Raw genomic sequence first — 22,738 nt, 5'->3', positions numbered from 1 at the left:
AATCTAACAACAGTGTTCCATTTTGAATGTTTTATTTAAAACTATATAACAGTATATACAATAGGCTGTACGACACTTTTATGCATACAAAATTATTCGAACAAAGTAATAGCAATAGAAACAAACTCAATTCTGGCTGTAACGTTCTACTATGGTTCATGATGGTTCGCGATTATCCTGCACCACTACTGTTATTGGTGGCGCTGGATCATGTCGTGTAGTTTGCTTTGACGAATGGGAGTAGTATTTATGTACAATTGGCTTGGAGACGATCCTACACGTTCTATAATGATATCTTTATCGTGTTGCTGTTGTTTTTTTTATTCTCTAGGTTACTTTAAATTTGTCTTTATTCATTTGCTATGTTTGATACTTAATCATTTCAGTTTTATTTTTGTTTATTTTCTTTCATTCGTGTGTTTATTTTTTCATTCATCTACTGGTAAGTAACTAATTGCGCTAAACAAACTCGTAAGTAGAAGAAACTGTTCTTGCCGGAACCTAATTGTTGCGATATATTCCAGTATAAAATTTTCTTTTTAATTTTTTTATAACACTTGTAAGAAATTGGTCATTTTTATAGCGCTGTTCTTCCGTGTTCATGGGTTCGTTCCATTATAATGTTGCATTTGTTAAGTCGTTTGTTTTTTTTATATGTATATTCTATGATGCCTTAATTTACGCTGGGATTTTACTTTACACTATAATGGATTGAACTGGTTTGAGAGTATGATTTGTTTATACTTAGAGGTTTCTTTGTAGGTTATTAGCTAAATAAATGGAATAGATGTTTAAGGGGAAAAAACGAGTGTTAGCTACTTGTCTAGTTGGGAGTTTGTGTATAAAACAGCTAAACGGAGTATTTTTTGATAACTACTTTCCGTGAATTTGTTACATACTTGTTGTTTAGAATCCTTTCTCAGTTATAGGGGATTCGAACGAGATTTCAACATGGTAGATTTCGTGTAACGAACTTTCGCACTGATGTCTGCTATTCGAATGGCTTATAGTATAACTATGGTTAGATTTCTAAAAATATCAGCCATATTCAAAACGTTTAGTTTATATCCAATTCAACTTGTTCCATATATAAATAAGTTAAAATTTTGTATATGTTTTAAAATTTGAGAAATGTTAAACGTACATTCGAAAGTTATACTTTCACCTCAATATATCGATCAGAATTATTTGTGTGGATTCTTCATCTATATATTAGTTAATGCTCTAATTTAAATGTTTAAGGCTACTTTATCGAATTTGATGAAAATATCGGTAGATCTAAAATGTACTACACTGTATACGAAAAAAGGGAACCTTCAACTGATACATATGATATTGGAACATCCTGTTGAGAAAATGCATAAAAAAGCGTTGTTTTTGTATTTGAAAATCAAATTAATCTTCCCCTGGCGCGGTTACATCCGAACAACTGGCCATTCGTCGGGTTGGTTCATCGGTAAAGTTGCACTTTACAAATGTCTCAGTTAGCCTAATTAGTGGTCAAAAGTTAACATTTAAATGTTTTTGAAACCATAACTGAAGCAAGTGAAGTTTCAACTATTCAGTAATATAAGTAAAGCGCTTTCATGTGATGCCACGCCCATTTGACAGAGATGTTGTTTTGTTTGTTGGGCTCATGGGTTAGAGAAGAAAACTCATTCTTACGAGTTTTGCGTTCGTGAGTGCTCGATTTTTGCTATTTAACACTTCAAATATTTCAGCTTGTATGTAATAATCGTAAACATGACAGATGATTTCAACAACGTTGGGAAAGTTCCAGGTAGAATAAGTTCGGCTCTTCGTTTTGTGCTGGTTATATGCTTAGAATTTGCCTAACAATTACGTTTTATTATGTCTACGAATAACTTATCTTAATCAATATCTCATCTTTTATTTCAGGAACGACCTAGTTTTTTCTTCCCAAGGTGACTCGAACGGTGGTTCAGCTTTCTCGCTCTAGCGGGGACTAGAAGTGTTGGGTGTAAACCTGATAACAGTTATTTTGTGAATAATTAATATATATGGTCTTTGCATTCAATTGATAATTCAATAAGAGACACTCTTCTAAGTCAAATTCAAAACTGGGTTCTATTAGGTGTGCTGAGGATTTTCGAAGACTAAACAAACAGGACCGGGTAATACAAAAATTATAAATTTGGCAGTAAATATTTTGAGATTTCGTGGGCAATAAAACTAAGCAAAAAATAATTAGCTTAAAGGATGATAACAGTGTTGCTTGAGTTGAGGTGCAGATAGAGTAACAGAATTAAGTGAACTAGTTTGTGTTTTGGTCCTAAATATGACCAATGACTACTAAGTATGACCAATCGTTCGGTTTTGTCCGTTAGTGTATAGCGATTTGAAGAGTTTGTAAAAAATGACTGTCGCATCCGCCCGTCTCGGTGTAGTTGATCCACCGTTCAAACTCCAAAGAGAATAGTTTCCTCAGTTACGTTATTTAAAGCAATTTTACCAAGACTTTTGTTCGTTTCTTCTCCTATTATTTATAGAAATAATGATCTCCTTTTTTGCAGCTGTTATATCTTTTTACATATCGTTTTTTTTATTGTGGTAGTAATAGTTGCTTCGTTTAATATTGTAATGCTCCTTATGGCATTCATGTTAGTGGTATTATTAATGGAGTTTAGCGGAAACCGATGTTTATTAGCGAATGGTATGTATTGAACGGTAAAGGTTTTGGCCATACGTCTGTAGTGTAACGCAAGAATACGGTCAAAAATTATGATATCAACGTTGTGCCATTTACTTGTTGTTGTTTTTTTTCATTCGGATTCGGAGTACATTTTCTAGGATTGCGTAGCCTTTGTTTTTGCTTTGCCCTTCGATAAAGTGGCTTACACTTATGGAGTCTGGTGAAAAATCTTGCCTCGTGCAATGACAGTTACACCATCTGTTACTACACTATAACTTGATTTATGTTCTTTTGTTGAGAATTTCTTGGAAAATGTTAACCTTAAGTTTTATCCTAGTTTATCTAAAATCTTGAAAACTATCGTTTTTCTTTTGGAGAGTATAACGTTTCAGCAACTGAAATCTATGTTGGTCCGCTTTCGGTATGTGCGGATTTAGCTTCGAATTCGACCATCGGTTCGTGTCCCATCACGGACTCTAAGCCTACTCAGCATGCACAGCCTGCTATTTTTTTTTCTTCATGTATGTGTATGTCGGTATTACCTGCTCTTTTTTAGAGTGGAAACAATTTAGTCTTGTGGTAGAGAATAGTAGTGTTAGCAGATTTACAGTAAACGTTAAAGAGCTGAGAAAATGTACAGGAGTAGCAGGAGTATTACAGAAAGCCAGAAAACGCGATTCAGTTTAGGTGGGTTTGTCGAAATTCAGACTTTATCGTAGTATGCATTGAAAAGAAGTTGTCGTTAGAGTATGTTTCACAAGGCACTTTAAATTAGAGAATTTATAGAGCTAGCAATGTGCTTGGAGAAATTGATTGATAGCAGTTTCATCGAATATGGAAAGCAACCTGACGTGTTAGCATCGAATAGGGAAAAATAAATTTTCACGAACTTTCTATGAAAAACTGGAGCTTACTAGGATAAGTATTAGCATCACGTGGTTTCAGGCTAAACTACAATTTTTTGCAATTGATTCATGTTTATCCACGTTAGTTAAAATATTCTACAAAATATCACAATAACTTGTGGTGTATTTTAACAATAACTTGTTGTCATATTTTTACGAAAGGTTCAAGCTAATTGAAATTTAATATTTCTTACAGCGAGCGACTATTTTCTTTTCTTTTGTTTAGTCAAAGTTACTAATTTCATTCACTATCACGAAAAGATCGGCTAGGCCTAGCATCCTTAGTGGATAAGACAAGCATTTTAGGCGGTCTGCATGGACATAAATAGCTCAGAATGCAATTTTAGAAGTAAAGGAAAGAATTTATTCAATCAACAGCAAAATACTTGACTAGGCGTCAACAGCCACCCAATTCTCCCAACTCTCAGGTTTGTCGTAGACTTGGGACAACTATTCTCCTTCATACACTATTCCCACATATCCTACCAAAGATAATGCTCAGTACGTGATGTTTTAAAGCGATACGCGCTTGCCATCATCTATCGAGTATCATCCGTGTATCATGCCCGTAGTAAATTGCCGGTCTTATTAGTATGGTGGCGGACCCTATCAGACCTTAACGTATTGTGGAGTCTGTAGTAAATACGACCTCCGACAAGAATAGGTCAACAGATTTCTTTTCAAGCGTTGTTATCCCTGTCACCAACGATCCCAAGTATTTGAATCAGTCTACTGCCTCGAACTCCTCTCCATCAATAGCAACTGAGCGAGAAGTCAACGACGCTTACTGTCACGCGAGAGAGTATGAGAAGCATAGCATTCAACGCTTACGCCGCCCACGGAAGCGTAAAACAAACAGCCGTCGCTGTTGTATGTAGGCACACTCGCGAAAGTACGGCCTCATTTCGTCTTTCTACATACCTTACTCGCGAGTAATCGGTATCAGTAGTTCGGGATGCAACAACGATCGACAGTGACGACCGTAGCTGTTCGCTAACTACACACTCGCAAAAACTCGTTGCAGTGCATGAATAAATAGGAGCGAGAGTCCAAAAGGGATGCTTATGCCGGCTTGTTCGTTAGAATGAGCACGTTTGTGTGAGAAAATTGAACCACACGAGTGTGGGCTTCGTAACACTGGTCTCTATTGATTATAACATTATTGTTTGAGCGAGCTCTATCATGCTCGGTTCCTTCTACTAACAAATCCTTAGTTTTTGTCACATTCATCACCAATCCAACCTTCTCTGCTTCTCATTTAAGCATGGTATCCTTCTCAGCAACCTCCTGTAATGTTCTTCCTACACTGTTCATGTCGAAGTAGATAAATCGAATAGATTTATTAAAGAATCCGTACGTTTCATAATACTGTCTAGAAGAAGGCAAGAAATATGATCATCTTGTCGAACTCCCTTACGGGTTTCGAACGAGATTAATAATGCACTTGATATTCTCACAGCACACAGCACTGTACACCATCGATGATTGCCTTAACCGGTTTTGCTAGCTTTCCGGGAAAGCCGCTCTTGTCCAATATTTTCCATAATTTTTCACTGCCCATAATATCAGGCATTGAAATTGCTGAATAGGTGATCTACAGTGACTTGGTATTCGTGACAGCCACAACACAAAAATTCGGTCCGTTTTCGATTGGCCGTCCACGATGCTTGATGACTTTCTGCTGTTCTACTTGACGACAGATGACGAAAGATGATCTGACAAATAGTTTTTCGTAGGCTGCGTTGAAAATAGTGTCGCCCTTTTTCTGTGTAAAGTGTATGACACCCTTCTTCCATTCCTCCGGTAGCTGTTCTGTTTCCTAGATCCTGGTTGTCAGTCGGTGCAAACAGGCAGCCAATCTTTCCGGGTGCATATTGATAAGCTCTACTGCGATACTTGCCGTGATATTCTTAACGCGCTTGATGACGTCGACCGCGCTTGATGGCGTACGAAGACTTTGAAGCAATAAATCGACGTTCAGCATAAAGTCGGGGTATCTCATACTGTATCAAGCAACCGTTTTCAGTCAATTCAGGACTGGGTCACTCGCCGTCAATTTTCCAGGCGTTTCTGAGGTCACTTTTAGTCTTGTCCAGTTATCTTACACGTAGGCCCCCTTTTGTTACATTATAGTCCAACATCTTTGCTATGTGTTCGGTTAACAGCAACCTCCCAACATTCGCTAGGTGTACGATGAAATTCTCCGCAAACAGCGCCAGTAGCCCTTGATTCACTAGCCTCCGCCACTTTCCGCTTTCAGTTTGTACTGCACCAAAGTTCGTCCGCTGCGCCTTCTACTCGAACACGGTAATGGCGTCTATGTCCCACGTGAGCAACACCATGGTTTCAAATCCACAAAGAACTACTAGTGTTGTATATTGTCTCCTGTGTATGGTGGCGTATGCATCGTGATCGTGACGTCGTACGAAGAACAGTGTAGTCTCGATTTCCTGCTTGAATGTGCCGCTAAATCTAAATCTTAAAGCTGTGATTCCATCACTGAACGCCTCGACGGTAGTTCTGTTGTACATGGTGAAATTCATTTTTAGCACGTTAAGTGTGTCGTTGCTATCGTGAAACAAGACTTTGTCGTCGTAGTTTTTCCACGCTCTAGCAGTGTATCAAGAACTTGTCTCCTTTGTACTTAGTCGAGGACTACTCGTCGCGGATTCGTTGAGCATCTCGACACCCGTTAGTCGGCTTCAACCTTGACAAGCCATTTAGCACGTTGGGCCCATCTATTCCTGGTGCCGGAGTGGTTCTTGAAGAGAACAGATTTTACTGTACAGTTGCACGTGCCCGTCCAACCGTAACCGCCCGAACTGCGCCAGGTGAACGTAGGAAATTCCTCCAAGTAATGTCTGCAGCTTGTGGTTCATACGCCTGCGCCACTCTCTGCTTTCCGATTGTACTTCCCTAAAAACAGTGCGCACCACCTTTCGTACGCAGGCAAGTACACAGATATTTTCGCTAAGCAAAGTTGCAGTCTGAAGTCCGTAAAGGGTTTCCAGTGTGATAGCTCTGCTGCCAGTCTGGCACGACGCCAAATTTGTTGCATCCAACCTGTCCAATCAACATTCTGTCTCGAACTGTGAAATTTATCGATTTTCACCATTTATTTGCAGCTCCTTTGTCAAGATGTCCACTGATTGGAGAATCCTGAGGTGAAAAGGGTATGTGTCGACCAACTTGAATTCCGAGCCTTGTAGTTGCCACCTGGTGAAACCGTCGAAAAACAAAGGACCGGCATCAAGAAAACCTTCCTCACGACCAGTGACGAAACCCTCGGCAAAGTGCAAAGGGCAAAGGGCGAGCGACTGGATTTCGGATGAAATTTGGAGGATGATCGACCGGCGAAGAGAGGCAAGTGCGGCTAATACACCTGCCCATTTACGATACGCCGAATTAGAGAGAGCTGAGACGCTATTTCACTGAATGAAATTGAAGTAGACATCAAAATGATGAAATCCAGCAGAGCTCTAGGAATGGACTGCATGTCAGCCTCACAGCTGATCCTTCTTTATCGGCCCAGGTTTTCAGCTATACATGGGAATGGCAACTTTTCCGGTGGACTGGATGCAGGGCATATCGGTTAAGGTCCCTAGAACAGGAAACCTAACTGAATGCGGTAACTGACGTGACATCACGTTTTTCTAAGGCTCTGAAAATACTCTCAAAGGTAAATCATAGACAAACAGACATAACACTTGGAAAAATCAACAAAAATTATCGTACTACACATTTTGCCTGAACACTAGCACCATCTATGATTCGACATAGATATCAAATAGCAACAGGAGTATCCCTCGAACTAGCAAGTATTTTTTATGGGGCATTCCACTTTTTTCGTTAAAAAGCGCCACTTTGACCAAAACGGAGACTTTCCCAACTAAGCCCAAATCTGAAATGACGGTTTAATCGGTGCGAAGAATGGAAAACGAGTGTTATGTCTGTTTGCCTATGGGTAAACCTTAACCGGATCCAGGAAAAGATTGACGCTACACTTCGGCGGCTGCAAACTGGATTCGGTGCTGGCTACCTAAGCTTGTTAATCTGATCGAGACTCAGTACGAAGTATTCTCGTGCTAGGTGTTGGTGCAATTGACAGTAGACCAAACCGAGGATTGTCTTGGAATCCTCCGACGATTACCTCGACCCAGCCGACGACACTGTCTTGATCGCACAACGCTGAATCGTTATGCGGAGCAAGTTGGATGACCTCTCCGAGAGCTCCCAGGCAGTTGGTCTTCTGCCAATGTAACAAAGGTATGTCTATGGTCTATGGTAGTGAATCCTGACAATTCCATCAACCTCACAGTGGCGGAACAACAAGTTGAGCAGGTGGAGCCTATCATTATCTTGGTAGCCAGACAACGCCTGATGGAGGTAGCAACGCTGGTCACACGGATTAGCAGAGGTGGGTACCGCTAACAGCTAATCCGCTAAATCAAAACGTTAGCTTCGACAACCGCTAACAGCTAAATCAACCAAATATTTAGCGGAAGCTAACGCTAATCGCTAAATTTATTAGCACTGCAGATTTGGCAATACTTTGATCAGCTGTAATTTCCGCAATAAATCATCTGCATCGGCAGAAAATCATCGTTGCAAAGGTCTAAGAAACAGTACACGAATTAATTCCGTGAAAAAAATTGCAGGCATCCACGAAAAATGTTTAAAGACTTTCCACATTAGCACATTAAAAAGGGTAAAAAAATATTTACATGTGGCAAAACATAGTTCTCAAGATTTTTCATTGCAGTTTTCGATCGTTGTGAAAATTTGTGTGAGAGCTTTCCAAATAACATTTTCTCTGGATTGCTTACGTGCACTTGCCGCATTCTAACGAAAAGTGTTATGAACTATTTTTGGTGGAGTACAAACGGCAAGCGGAGAGCGGCGGAGGCATATGAACCACGAGTGGCAGGCACTACTTGGAGATTCCCATCGTACACTTGGCGAAAGTTGGGAGACTACGGTGGACCGGCCACGTCGCAAGGATGCCGGATGACTGTGCAGTGAAATCTGTTCTGTTCCACCGGCATCATGAATAGAGGGGCTCAACGTGCTAGATGGCTTAACCATGTTGAAACCAGTTTGCGTGCGTCGAGACGCTTAACGAATTGGCGACGAGTAGCCCAGGACCGAGTACAATAGAGAGGAATTGTTGATACGGCAAGAGCCACCCCAGCTCTCGGCTGGTAAAGTACGTATAAAAGTTTGGAATTTGGAATCCTTCCGCCTAAGCCTGAGGGATATTTTTCAACAATTTTCCTTCTGCCAAAAAAAAGTTAACGGTTTATTTAGTGGTACATAAATTTAGCGGGAGCTAACAAAAACGCTAACGGTTATAAAAATTAGCGAAAACACTAACCGCTAACCACAATGTTAGCTGAGCAAATTAGCTGTTAGTGGATTAGCGGAATTGTGCCAACTTCTGCGGATTAGGAAGGGTCAAGGTACCATCCTAGCGCTCAAACCAGATACGAAAACTATACACGAAAACCCAAATTTCCAACTCAAGCTTAAAAATCCGTATTGCTGTATGCCTGCGAAACGTGGTGCGTCTCAGCGGAGACAACGCAAAAGCTACAGATATTTATTAATCGCTGCTTGCGTTATATCGTTCGGGAACTTCATCGTCGATATCATCAACGGATAGCAAAAGAAATTCTAAAACGTAAATGGAAGTGGATCGGACACAGTTTGCGGTGCGGAGTGAGTGAGATCTGCAGAGAAGCACTCGAAAGAAATCTGCAATGACAATAAAGAAGACCCAGAGGCTTGTAGCGACGCAGCTTAGTCAACGACATCTGGGTTGTTGAGGAGGGCCTGTTCTGGCGATTGGTGAAAACCACGGTAGGTTTGGAATTTGGAATCCTTCTTCGGCCTGACTTTCTTCGAGTAAACTGCATGTGCACAAGACTACCACAAGATACAAGACCACAAGACCATGCTGTATTGGGATACGGTCATAAGGCCTCGCGTGTTCGACGTGTTCGACTTGTGCATGCAAATAAGCCACCAAGCTTTGATCAACCCTACTAGCACAGTTGTTACAAGCCAGTTGTGGCAACTGATTTATGACTAATTTGAGTCATAAATAAGTTTCTGCAACCATAAGTGTGAAAAGTGTGTAGCTTGGTAATATGGCTCGTCTTGTTACACCATGTTCTACTGTTAATCATGTGTCAAAGTACGTTCTAATCGAACAAAATTGCTGCTATGATTTAAGGTGACACTACGATCACACTGACCATCAGCGAATATCAATGCGCACATTGAAAATACATGCGACCATCACTGACGTCCCATTTCGTTACGTTGCCGTTGATGTTCGCTGACGGTCAGTGTGATTCTAGTTTTAAACGTTGCAAAAGTTACCGAATGGAATCTGAATTTTCAAAAATTCAGTTGAGATATTATAACAAAAATCAAGATTATGATCAATGCTTGCTTGATCAAATTTCCGAGTTACTGGTCTGGTTATTGAGTGGCAGTGCTGCTGAAACTACGGAATTTCATATGATATACATATTTCATTATGCAACCAATACTATGCATTGTTTTCATTAAAAAGTTCGAGAATTGAGCAGTTTTCAGTGTTGTTTACTTTTCAAAGTGGTTCAAGCAATACAGTTGCCAGTTTCACGGTAACTGTATTCGTTTATCTATGTTTCCTCCACTATCTATAGTTCTGATAGCGACAGTTCTCGATATTTTGATCTGTTCCTCCCATTTTTTTGCAATATTATGAACAGAATACGGAATTTATTATCTCATAAGACGCATTATTATTAAAGACCAAAATAGAATTGTGTGTCAACGCGAGTCCGCATTAAATTGTCAGTTTTTCCACGCTGACGGGTGCGTTGGCACAGACAAACAGATATAACTCTTTGAAACAAATCCCTCAAAAAATATCGTCACGCACATTTCGATTGAAGACTAGCGTCATCCATGATTGACTTTCCCAAAGACCAACTTACATCATCAGTATCTTACGGATAAACCAGTATTTTGTGATTGATTCTCCTTCTTTCACTAAAAAGCCCCACTATGACAAATTCGGTGACATTCCGACCAACACTGAATTTGAAATGACTGCTACAGCGCGCGAAGAATGGGGCAGTGAGTGTTATGTCTGTTTGTCTGTGCTACTAGTCTCTAGAAGAATACGTTTCTCTAAACTATTTACCGATTTTAGGCACCGCAGACTTCGAACACTAGTTGTACAGAATTAATCTGTGTGTTGCAATTGGACTGAATATTTGAAGACATTTTTCGTGAAGTAATAACATTGAACCACGGAAAAACAAGTGTTGGTAAAATAAATTGCTTCAAATCAGGCGAAAGTTTGAATATTTCGGTAGACTGAATGCGTGTATCGAACGTCAGACTACATTGCATTGGTAGGTGTTTTCTCTAAAGATTTATTTGGTATCAGAAATTCATGAACAGATTCATGAGAGAAGTGACACAAATAGTTCAAATTTGGCCTGTGTGGTGCCTGGGACATTAATGGCATTTCATATGGGTTGAGTGGAGATATTTTTTTGAACCAGAATCTGACCGATAGGATAAGGTACAGTAAAACTTGTCACTCAGAATTATCCAGAAACAAGAAAGACTAGCATCTAAAAGTATTCCTTGCTTAAATGTCTTCCTAGTGGCATGCCGTTTTTACACAAACAAATTCTAATGATTATCGGATAGTTACTGCTCACAACTCTGTTTTATTCAAGCACCGGGCGCCTCCAGCATATGTGAACCGATGGTATCGCATTGTTAGCTGTGAGCAAATAGAATTTCAATCATGACTAAAAAGTGCATTTACTCAACGTCTAACAGACAGGGTACATATTTTATAATGTATACGTTGGCTTTTGAGACCAATTTAAAGACAAACGGTCGTTGGGTGCATCATTGACATGGCAACGCCTATTCGGTGCATCTCGATGAATTACTCACCCAACGTCCTCCTGATAGCAGTGTCGGTTCAGTCGGTGAAAGTTGTCTTAGTACCCGGCAAACTGGGTTTTATTGTTGCATTTATTTCATTATATGGCATGTTGCAGAGTTATGGTTATCGAACCTGGGCCAGGGCGGTTTCGTTCGACGGCAGGCGATCGTTTATTATTTGTCTTGATATGGCTGTTTCAAATGATTCATAAAAAGACTGTACGTCCCTAGTAGTTAGAAGCAATTTTCAACATTGAGCTTTAAACCAAAGTCTCCTCTCCGTCTGTGATAGGATTAATCCGGGGCTTGCTGTAAGAACAAAAAATTGGAATTGCAGAACTTTTTTTTTCTTGTTAATTAGCTTTCGCCAGGAAATGCTTGCGCTTAACGGCGAATCGGACTGATTGAATTCAAGCAGTGAAGCAATGAGTAGTATATGTGTTGTGAGTAATAAGTCGCCACAGAATAATTGAACATGTGATGCTTGAACTTTGAAGCTAATACAGGATTACGTGATTCTTTTCAACGCCAACTAATAATTCGAATTCGGAAAAGTAGTGATGGAGAATAGTATCAGCTCTCGTGCCAATTATCGTTTAATCCATTTTGAAGCAGTGTTTTACGATAATTAGCTTCTACTTGTTCTTTTTTTGTATGGTTCGGAGTTTCATAGTACTATGTCTTTTGTCGACTTTTTTCTCGTTACACACTGGTTCATTTCATATAAAAATAAGTGCGCTCTGCATACTGCAATTAACTCTAATAAATACAGGGTTTATAATGAAAATTCGTTACTATCAAATCAACGGATAATAATTTGAAACTAAACTACTACGTGTACTTCTAAAGCTTATTTGAACAAGTTTTTCTTTCCCTACTTTACTTTGAACAGAATAATTTCAATTACGCTACACTACAACGATAGAGTTTCTATTTTTTTTGATACCCTCTTCACTGTCAGGTATTGGATGCTTACCTCTATGTCTGTTATATGTTTTAGGCTGGTGTTTACCCCTTTTCATGGTGTGACGACTAGACTATCGGATTTCCCTTATCGATAAATTTAAATTATACTCACTAATCGCTAAATAGTCTTTTTAACAATTCCTTCTCTCAACCATCCATTCTATTCACGCTTACTAATCATCATCATTATCGCTTTTTCGCTAACATTCTCATTATAATATTCGTGTAGTTGTTTTTTTTATATCGTAGATCTGTACACAGCTAATAGCACGCAGCGTTGATGCACGTTCTCTTCATAGTCGCCGTGGCTCCACCAGACATTTGCTTGCCAGTGGAGCATCACTTAGGTAGACGCTGTTCGGTCAGTGTAGTATTTTCGTCTAGTGGAATTGGTCAGGCCAATTTTGTCTTAATTTGTGGCGCGATGCGGCATCGTCTTGTTCGCTGGGAGCTAGAAACGCGTCGCTCGTTCCCGCTGTTTGGTGAATTTGCTACTACTAGACGTCGATGTGGGGGTGTTGATGGCGTTGGAGATGTTGGAATTGGAGTTATTGGAAAATGAAATTAGGGAGATAGAGTTCAAACTACTGGGTTCGATTCAGCTAGTTGACTTGTGCGTGGCCGTTTGCATGTCCGCGATCGCAGACGACTGGTTGGCGATGGAATGCAACAGGGTCGATGAAGCCGTCGTCGCTGGTGCAGGAATGAGCGTTTCCGGGACCAGGTGTGGCGTTCTACTAGAGATTGGTGGGAGAATGGGACTTGCTGGCCAGGGATAGGCCGGTGTCGACGACGACGGTACACTCCTAAAAGAGAAACTGGTTTACGAAATATGATGAGAACTAAACACCGAACATCGACTCGGAAGCGGGCGGAGGGGATGACGAACACGTGTCTGTATTGAGTTGATTTTATTTTCGGGTTCGTATTATTTTTGGTAGGGTACTTGAGTAGCGTTAGTACTGCGTTAGTTCGATCAGGTCTGTTTTGTTTGGTAGTATTTCTACATTGGTCAATATATGCGGATGCGGCTTCTACGAGAATAGGAAATTATTGCGGCATGCTTCACGGTACCTGGAGTGCGGTAGCATCATTGGGGAACCTAGCGGCGGTGCCGGCGTCGGCAAGCCGGACGATGAACCGGTTACCGCAGCATCCGGATGAAGAAAGTTTCTTCGCTGATCCATGCGTTCCTGATGCTGGGTGAGGCAGCGTGTCAACACTTCCGGAAGATTTTCGATTTGTGTCTAAAAAGTGGCAGACGAGAGGTTTTTATCATCCATTCATTGACAAGTATTATATTATAGATGTAATGTACCTGAATAGCCTGTAACTTATCTTCTAAGCTGTTAATTCGTTCTTCCAGTGTATCCTGGCGAGTTGACATGTCAGATACTATTTCATATACAGTATTTTGAGTCTGCAGCGGTAGGAAATGGAGAAGAGTAAAGCATTAACTTTGCTAAAATTTCGTGATAACGTAAGAGCGACAAAACACAACACTTGCATCTCTTTCATAACGTTTGTAAGAGTTATAAGTGTTGTGTCTGGTCCCCGAATATATATGGTTAATAAAGCATTAATGTTACGCTATAATAAATTCCTGTGACTTTACCTTGGCCATGTCTGTTATAGTATTGGCATTATCCATTAATTTTCGTTGGTCCATTTTCACTTTGCGTAGCCTGCAATTTATGACACAACGTTATTTTTAATTTTATTTTTACGTACATGGAAGTAGTCAGTTTATTTTATATGTATTCAGTGGTAAATTAAAACACTGTTGAAATGAGAATATTACGATACGCAATTACGAATATTACAGAATTCCAACGATATTTGTTTTAAATATGCAAACATTTGTTATATTGCGTCAAGTGTTTTGTAAAAACAGTTAAAGAAAGAGGATAGTATATCCAAAAGGCGAAGAAAATGGTAAAAGAAAATAAAGAGATGTAGCTGTTTATACCATCTCCACGGAAATAGTGGAAACTTAGACAAGGGGTGGATCATTGAAGTGTAAAGTTATACACTGAGAACATTTTCATAGCTGATAAAAAAAGTTTCATGCCATTTAAAAACATTCGTAGGTTTATTTTCTAGTGCACATGTTGTTATTACAATTGTTTCGTATTTAGTACGAGAGCACATTCATAGTAAATACGGCAAACAGGCTCAACATCGATTCCCGATGAAGTCAACTTTTTCAGATAGGTGCAGATATTAAACTATAATGTACAAAGCATTTTTTTAAATGCTCTTTTTAAATTTTTTTAAATATTTAAACAAACGATTGCTTTCGTACTATAAAATATGCTTTATACTTAGTGAGAGATACCTTTTTACCAGTCCTCTGTGATTTAAGGATTACGCAACAATTTTTTTTCGCCCGGATAATCGAGTCCGACCTGCATCACAATCTTATATTAAAAATGGATTTCTGTCTGTCTGTCTGTCGGGATGTTCCTTATAGAATCAAAAACTACTAAACCAATCGGCGTGAAAATTTGCATGTAGAGGTTTTCGGGGCCAGGAAAGGTTTTAGTGATGGTTAGAGACCCCTCCCTCCACTAAGAGGAGAGGCTCCCATACAAATGAAACACAAATTTCTGCATAACTCGAGAACTAATCAAGTAAATAGAACAAAATTTGGCATGTGGGTGTTTTTGGAGGCAACCATTTTTTCTATGATGAATTAGGACCCCGTACCTTTTTAGAAGGGGGGCTCCCATACAAACGAAATACAAAGACCCAAATACAGACCAACTTTGGTCAGCAAAACCGTAATAGAAGCAAAGCCCTGGATATAACCGTGTTTAAGACATTATCCTTCATTATCGACAGACTTAGCAGCCGATTATTACACACTTCGAAAAAATCCTGCAAATTTACGTCTTTTGACATGCACATAAATGGAACTTCGTAAATGATGTAGCGCTATGCGTTATTTGACTTAATAAAATATCCTAGAGTGAGTTGCATCGAAGACCCCATTATTAACAAGACTGGCATCTCAGTTATTTTTTCATATAAACGATTTGCGTCACCATCAGCGGCGCTTCTTTTAGCGAAGGTGGTAAATTTTGCATGAGTGTTAGTAAGCTCTCCAAAATTCTGACATGAGGCCCCGCTGAAACGGGGCCACTACTGATACGAGGTCTTCAAATATTGGAACTTTTGCAATTAATTGGTTGAAAATAGTTAAAAATGAGAATTTAACTTTTGATACTTCGAAACAGTGGACCCCTCGTTCGCCAAGGGGCCTAACAGTTAAAAAAAGTTGAATTTTGAGCAAAACTTGAGATCTATATCATGTGATATTTCGTAAATTTGACATGAAACAACTAACAAATGACCCGGTTCTGTAAAGAAGAAGAACAGGGCTTTCAAATGGAGTAAAAATTTTTTTGGCGGCCATCTGGCATTTGGTCTCCGTACAGGATTTTATAAAAAATCACCGTTTTCATCATGAGCCCCCAACCGATTTTCATTTTGAGACCATCATTGGAAAGCTGAGAAAAAATGCCACAAGAAACATTCATAAAATTAGGTGTGCAATGGCAATAACTGAATAAAACAAGCAGTTATTTGTAACAAGGTTCACAATTGTCATATAATTATTGTGATATTTTCAAAATTTGCTATGAAACAAACTACAAATGACACGGTTTTGTAAAGAGAAGAGATAGGGCTTGTAAACGAAGTGAAAAAAGTTGGCGGCCATCTTGGATTTGACCGCCATGTTGGATTTTATTAAAAATCGCCGTTTTCACCATGAACCCCCAAACCAATTTTCATTTGAAGACCACCATCGAAAAACTGAGAAAAAATTCTATAAGAAACATTTATCAAATTAGATGTGTGGTGGCATTAAATAAACGAAACAATGAATTATTTGTATCAAGGTTTACAACTCATTATATGAGGGAATATCTTGCGACAGAAAATTAATAGTTTTATTTAGGTAATACCATTGCACATCTAATTTGATGAATGTTCCTTATAGAATTTTTTCTCAGCTTTCTGATGGTGATCTTGAATATAAAACCGGTTCGAGGGATTATGGTAAAAATAGCGATTTTTTGATGAAATTCAATATGACGACCAAATCCAAGATGTCCGCCAACTTTTTTTTCACTTCGTTTATAAGCCCTATCTTTCCTCTTTACACATATAGCACCGCGCTATGCAAAAAAATGACACCGAGGTGCGGTGTCATATTCGTTTCAATAGCGAATTGGCAAAATTCACTGAAACTGAGAGTGTGTTAGCAACTGCCCCATAACATAATGACAGTTCAGAGCATGTTTTCCACACGGGAATGACACTTCCAATACCAACCTATACAAAAAAAACGTAGCCAACATAGAGCGGGCCCAAGCTGACAGCTTCATAGATGGGCTCAAGCTGACAACCGAGTCGGATGTGTAAATTGTTAAATTTTGTTAGTTTTAGTTCGATTTTAGTCAAGGTTTTAGCATCACATAGCCAATTTCAGGCAGACAATTAATGCGAAATACATGAAACTGTGAAAATGGTTAGATAAATTCGTTTTGTGAAATCGCTTTGCGTTTGCCGCCTTTTTCATGTGAGCAACGAAAATGTGACGTCATATCAGCCCCCTGGTTTTCCATAACTGCTACGTGAGCGGCGCTGCAATCGCAATTTTTGGCCGTCCATAATCAGTGATTCATTTATTTCATAGGAAAGCGTTTACTTTTGTAGCATCAATTATGGAAGTAAAAGCTTATCTTGTGTTACATCTGAAATGAGCGTAACACACAATAGATCAAATCAAGGTGACGTCATCTGGCAAATACTGGTGACGTCATCTGGCAAATCAAATCAAATCAAGGTGACGTCATCTGGCAAATACTGGCGCCCTTGTTTACAAACAGACCGCAGAGTCCAAAAAAGTTTCAGCCGTTTAAACGGCAAGTTTGTTATTTAAACCGAGTTTAAACAGCATTAGGACTACATTTAAAAGCCATTATGCCTGTAAAATGTTAAAACACACGCTACATTCGCTATAAACGGAAAGGAAAGTTTTCTAAAATGTAAACAAGGGCGCCAGTATCTGTCAATTGACGGTATGATGATTTGGTCTATTGAACATAGAGGTTGCTGACAGTTACCGCACGCACACTTCACCGCGTATACGTATACGTGGTATGTTTGCATCTGCAAATTTTTTTTTAAGCGAAAATCTTTTCTCGATGCACACAAACCACTAATACAGTCGCACATCAGCAATCCTTATTTATCTTGCTGATTGTGAATGGATAGGTTTTATTTTTTGTTGTATATGTTTATAATTACATTACGACGATGTTGTTGAAATCCAGTGTTTTTTAAACAGCCTCACGAAGAAAAATGTATTTGAATGTAACAATAGTTTCTAAATAGTACACTAAAAGAGAAATTTTATAAACAATGCTCGTACATTCAAAAGTGATATCTAATCAATCACTACATGTAAAGCATGAAAATCCATGCAATGTTCTCCTCTTAAGTTTTTCGCCACATTCAAAGCTTTGTAGCAAAACCAGGAACCAGCATTTAGAGACAATGAATGGAGTAGAACATTATAGCACGGCTCGCAGCACGGTGCCTGCTTTTACGAGTCTGAGTGTGTGCGTGCAGAATGATGCTTTTATTTTGATTTTGACTTTTACTCTTACTGAAAACGATGTGCAAACAAGAAGAGCATCGCATTAAAATTTTGCTCGCGCATCGTGAAAATCTGAACTCGCAGTACAATAATTAAAAGCTGCCAAATCTCCTGTTTTCAGCCTTATGGGTATTCGGGAAACGTTTATGGAGAGCCTGGATCGACGTGTAATGGTGTAATCGAGAGCCGGCAACCGCTGCTTTGACAAGCGACTCGAATCTTAGTAGAATTAGGCCATTCGATATCAAGTGAGTATAGCAGGTTTAGCATGAGTTAATTTTCAGACCCCTCATTGCCCTTCCTTCATGTTGAAATTTATATTACCCGGATGAAATCTCTTGGCAGTGAAAAGAGAAGGAAGGAAGGAGATGCGTAAAGTAGAATAAGTTTTGAAGGTAGAATATTTATCCTATAAAATCGCTTGAAATGCACAAAACCAGCTTACGCACTATTTTGGAGGCGGTATACGCACAAAGGATTATTTGGAAACGATTTATTTGTATAGGTATGACTATACGATAAGATTTGTTTAAGCGCGATTAGTTCCATACTGCTATACAACTTTGTGCTGAAAAACATATGGGTCATTCCACGTCAAGTGACCGAGAAAAAGTACAAACTTGAAATCGACCTTCTCCGATTTGAACCAAATTCTGTCAGATTGTTCGTTGCAGGCCAGCAAGAAAAAATTCTAAGTTTGGTTCCGATTGGACGTCCTCTTGATTAATGGGAGTACCTCCATTTTTAAAGAAGGGACAAGTTTTAAGGCAAAAATTGCACGCACCCCTCTGTGCTGAACTCTACTTTACCGACCATGGAGCCTCTATCCGGGGCTAGTTATAAAAATGGTACAGGCTTGAGATGCGTAATGAAACTTCTTATCGAAGGATAAATTAAGATTAATTTCATCACTTCCTGGCTCTAGAGAGCAGAGTTGGCTGAAAAGTCGTAAAAGCATAGAGGAGGAAAAGGGTGAAAACAACGACACTCAAGCACGCATATAATAAGTGGTTCGCTAGATCAAAATACTGATTGCAGTGATGATGTCTACTGGTTGCAGTGATGATGTGAAAACATTTCAGATCCGACCACTAGGAGCGCTGCAGTAAAATTAACAGTGCGTCCAGCTTTTAAATGACTCGACCTTTAAGATGTTGGTTTAACTATCGATAATATCGGAAACTTTCACGTATGAAATGGTCGTCTTTTCCTAAACCAGCTGATTGTTTTTATAGATTGATCACCAAACGAACAAAGAATCATTCAAATAAATAGTATCGTATCGGCAAAGCAATAGTAATTTATCATGGCTTCAATTATCGCTTTCCATTTACGATGAAGGCATAAAACTGTGCGGCGATTATGTGTGGCATATGAGTTTAACGGCATAGTATAACGCACCTGCGGCAAACACCAACGGATGCATAGCGAAGATTCGCTCGTGCTTGCAAGGGTGTATTATAATTGCATGCACCCATCCGTAAATGCAATCGTCGCCATTTAAGATTTCAAACGTTGTTACCGATAGGTAGGGAAACTGGGGGCTGAATGAACACCCTTAGCATTGCACTATTTTTTCAGAAATCAAATTAATTTTGGATCCATTGCATAAAATGAAAATGGAAATTTTAAATGAAAATTATACAAATTGGTTCAGGACTTTAAAAGTTATAAATTTTTAAAGAAAGGTTGGTAAAAATTACGATTTTTACTACTAACCTTACCCAGAAGAGGGATCCTCAAGCGCCGAATGAAACATATGCTTTACAATTTTTCGAAAAAGAATAAGTGCACAATATTTGTACAAATGTACACACACATTTGTACAAAATTGGAGCATTTTTAAAATTCGTTAGAACTTTTTTCATGGCATAAATGTTGGAATGTAATTAAGGAACAAAGTCCTTCAATAGAATGTATTAGAATCTGTACCAGCTTGATTGCGGCAAGGAAAATCAGCACAATTTTACATTTAATGGTTAAATTTAATTCAAGACGCATTTCTTCATCTCAAAGCTATTACCTGACAGAAATATTAATATATGTCTAGTAATATATTTAAAATACTGCTTATTTTACCTCTACTGTGCATTTAACTCACAATTCCCCTACGCTGTATATCAGTTCTGTTCACATGCCTCACAGAAACGAGCCGGGTGCCTAGACATCGTGCGAATAGAGGAGATTATATCTGGAACTAATGCTAACAGGCAAGTTTTGCTTGACTTGGCAGAATGGTTGTGATCGTATAATTAATTAAATTAGTTATTTGTATTTGTATTGAAATTGCTATCGCTTTGAATTCGTTCTGTCGTCTCGAAAGTGTAGCAGATATTTAGCAAGTCTTTTAGCAAAGTGGTTGCAGTAGGTTATATTTTCCCAATCTGTGTGGTGTCTTTAAAATTTCAGATGATGAGTTCGATGACATTCGTGCAGTATTTAGAACAACGTTTCCAGACATGCTACGAATAAAGTGATAATGATTTTATATATAAACCTATCTATATATTTACATATTTATATGGATACTTTTTGACAACTTGATTTTCCATTCTAAAGAATGCTTTATTTTATCCTCAGAATACCACTGAATCAAATAGTCTATTTATACCTCACTTCCGGTATCACACGAAAACAATTTTTTTCTATCTATCATTCTAATCGCCTATTCAATCCGAATTGGCTGGCTCGTATCTGAACAATCTCGTTTCGTTTGATTTATAATACTCACGCATAGATTGCCAACAGGAACTTCCGCTGATGCGTCCGCACTCGACCGGGATTAACACGCTTCACTAGGCGCGTGTGCTTGTATATCAGCCAGGTTTCCCGCAGCACGTTAGCTGCCGCATTTTTTAGCTGCAGAATGAAAATCAAATAAAATTGGTTTTTAAAAATGGCATATGTGCATCCGATAGAGTGTTACGCTATAGGAATCGATAATTTGGAACGGCTTTCCAAACTTGAAAGTGTGAGAGCAATGATTTGTGTTTCAATATGCACGCAAGTGATTATCGCTGGTTTAAATATATTGCGTGTCCTGTGATGACTTTTCAATGCTGTTAAAGACACATTATTTGGTATTATCAATTTCGTAATTAAGGTTATTTAGTGGCAGGTATTAAACCTACAATAAATTTTTAACTAACTTAAAAATTCGTTGTAATTAAGGAGTTCAACAAGTTTTGAACATTTAAAATCATTATTTGAATTTGATTGTTTTTATCGAAAGATCAATATGAGGATTCTTTGATATGCAACAAATGTGTTTAAGAAGATGAATTGTATCGGTATTTGCTTCGATTTGAACTAATTTTTAGGTATAAAGTAAAACAAACCGTAAAGTTTCACGATAACGAAAAGGATCTGCTTTACTTTGAAGGATTTTAATTTTAAATAAATAGGTACTGGCTTTACTATTGCACGTCGGTTGCAAAACTTGTTCCAAGCTGATTTATCTTGAAGATCTAAAATGAAATATTTATTCGGACTAGCAAGGATTCTCTGTGATACAACGATAGCCAAACTCCCGTGGTATCAAAAGACAATTCTAAATAATGCCAAATAGATATAATTCGTCATGTCAGAACATTTGTTATGCAAATTCCTGAAATAACTATAAATCTCAACGAGCATCGAAAGCACACCAGCAGGCATTTCGTCTCCACCGCAGTCGTTTTCATCATATAAATATTGTTTATCCAGATAGAAAGTTGGTTACAGAGTGTCACTACATGCCACTTACCCTCTTCGTCAGCTGGGTGTCCATCATGAAGTTGTGCACATGCTTTTCCGCCCGCGTCAACTCTAGTTTTCTCGATACGACTGCCACCAGTAGGGCTGTACAGCCAGCTCCCTGTGCGGTGTGAGTCGGTGGTGGGTGTTGGGTGATGGGTTTCGAGTGAGAGTTGATTGCATCCCAGTGTCCGGTTTTTCCGGCGTGATGCACCGTTGGTTTTTGGATTCCACCGGATGTCGAGGGCGTTTCGAGCCATCGGAGACAGACCACATCCAGTGATGGCCAGCGGACGAATGTCGGTGCGGTTTTGGACGAATGGTAAAAATTATGGATCCGAGGTGTATGGTTTGGCGGCAGAAGAAAAAAACGAAAGCAAAACATAGTATGAATAACAAACATTGCTTATATTTAGATTTTTCATGTTCATGTTGAAATATATGGGTATTATAGGTTCAAGTGTGTTTTCGTTTGTTGTACTGAAGCAGGCCGTCAATTTAAAGCGCTCAATTTTCACTGCGGTACTTTGTAATTGTCTTTGCAGCATAGTATGTAAACCTAAACTGTGTTATATGGTGCTATTGGTTTGTGTTCGTGTAGGTCGAATTACTACCAACAGCTGTATCAGTTGAAATCTGTCGTGAAATTTTATACAATTGTTAAAGCTTTTATTTTGCAAGTTCTTCATTCCAATACCAACGATTTTAAATTTTAAGATTGTTAGAAAATGTGTTAAAAATGCTACACGTGTGGATTATTCAAGTTGTTAAAGGCTTTTAAAAAATGCACACATGACGTAGCGTTTAGAAGCCTATTACTGTGTCAAAATATAAGGTGCAGATAAT

The 22,738-nt window shown here is 38.8% G+C and overlaps 1 protein-coding gene across 1 annotated transcript in view; it reads right to left on the bottom strand.

Annotated features, from left to right (window-relative positions):
- Positions 1-11,718: 11,718 nt before the first annotated feature.
- Positions 11,719-22,738, bottom strand: part of LOC128738726 (small conductance calcium-activated potassium channel protein) — a 567,023-nt gene continuing 556,003 nt past the window's right edge. Inside the window, exons 9-14 of the mRNA XM_053834053.1 lie at positions 21,903-22,013; positions 20,889-21,016; positions 14,102-14,171; positions 13,805-13,906; positions 13,561-13,733; positions 11,719-13,292 (exon numbers count right to left, since the gene is read on the bottom strand). Of these exons, the coding sequence (XP_053690028.1) occupies positions 13,085-13,292; positions 13,561-13,733; positions 13,805-13,906; positions 14,102-14,171; positions 20,889-21,016; positions 21,903-22,013 (792 nt within the window). The 3' untranslated portion in view covers positions 11,719-13,084. The remainder of the gene's footprint in view (positions 13,293-13,560; positions 13,734-13,804; positions 13,907-14,101; positions 14,172-20,888; positions 21,017-21,902; positions 22,014-22,738) is intronic.

This window comes from Sabethes cyaneus, chromosome 2 (assembly GCF_943734655.1).
Source record: "Sabethes cyaneus chromosome 2, idSabCyanKW18_F2, whole genome shotgun sequence".
NCBI classification, from domain to species: domain Eukaryota; kingdom Metazoa; phylum Arthropoda; class Insecta; order Diptera; family Culicidae; genus Sabethes; species Sabethes cyaneus.
Note: the sequence above shows the minus strand (reverse complement) of the source record. Positions and strands in the feature narration are given on the sequence as shown.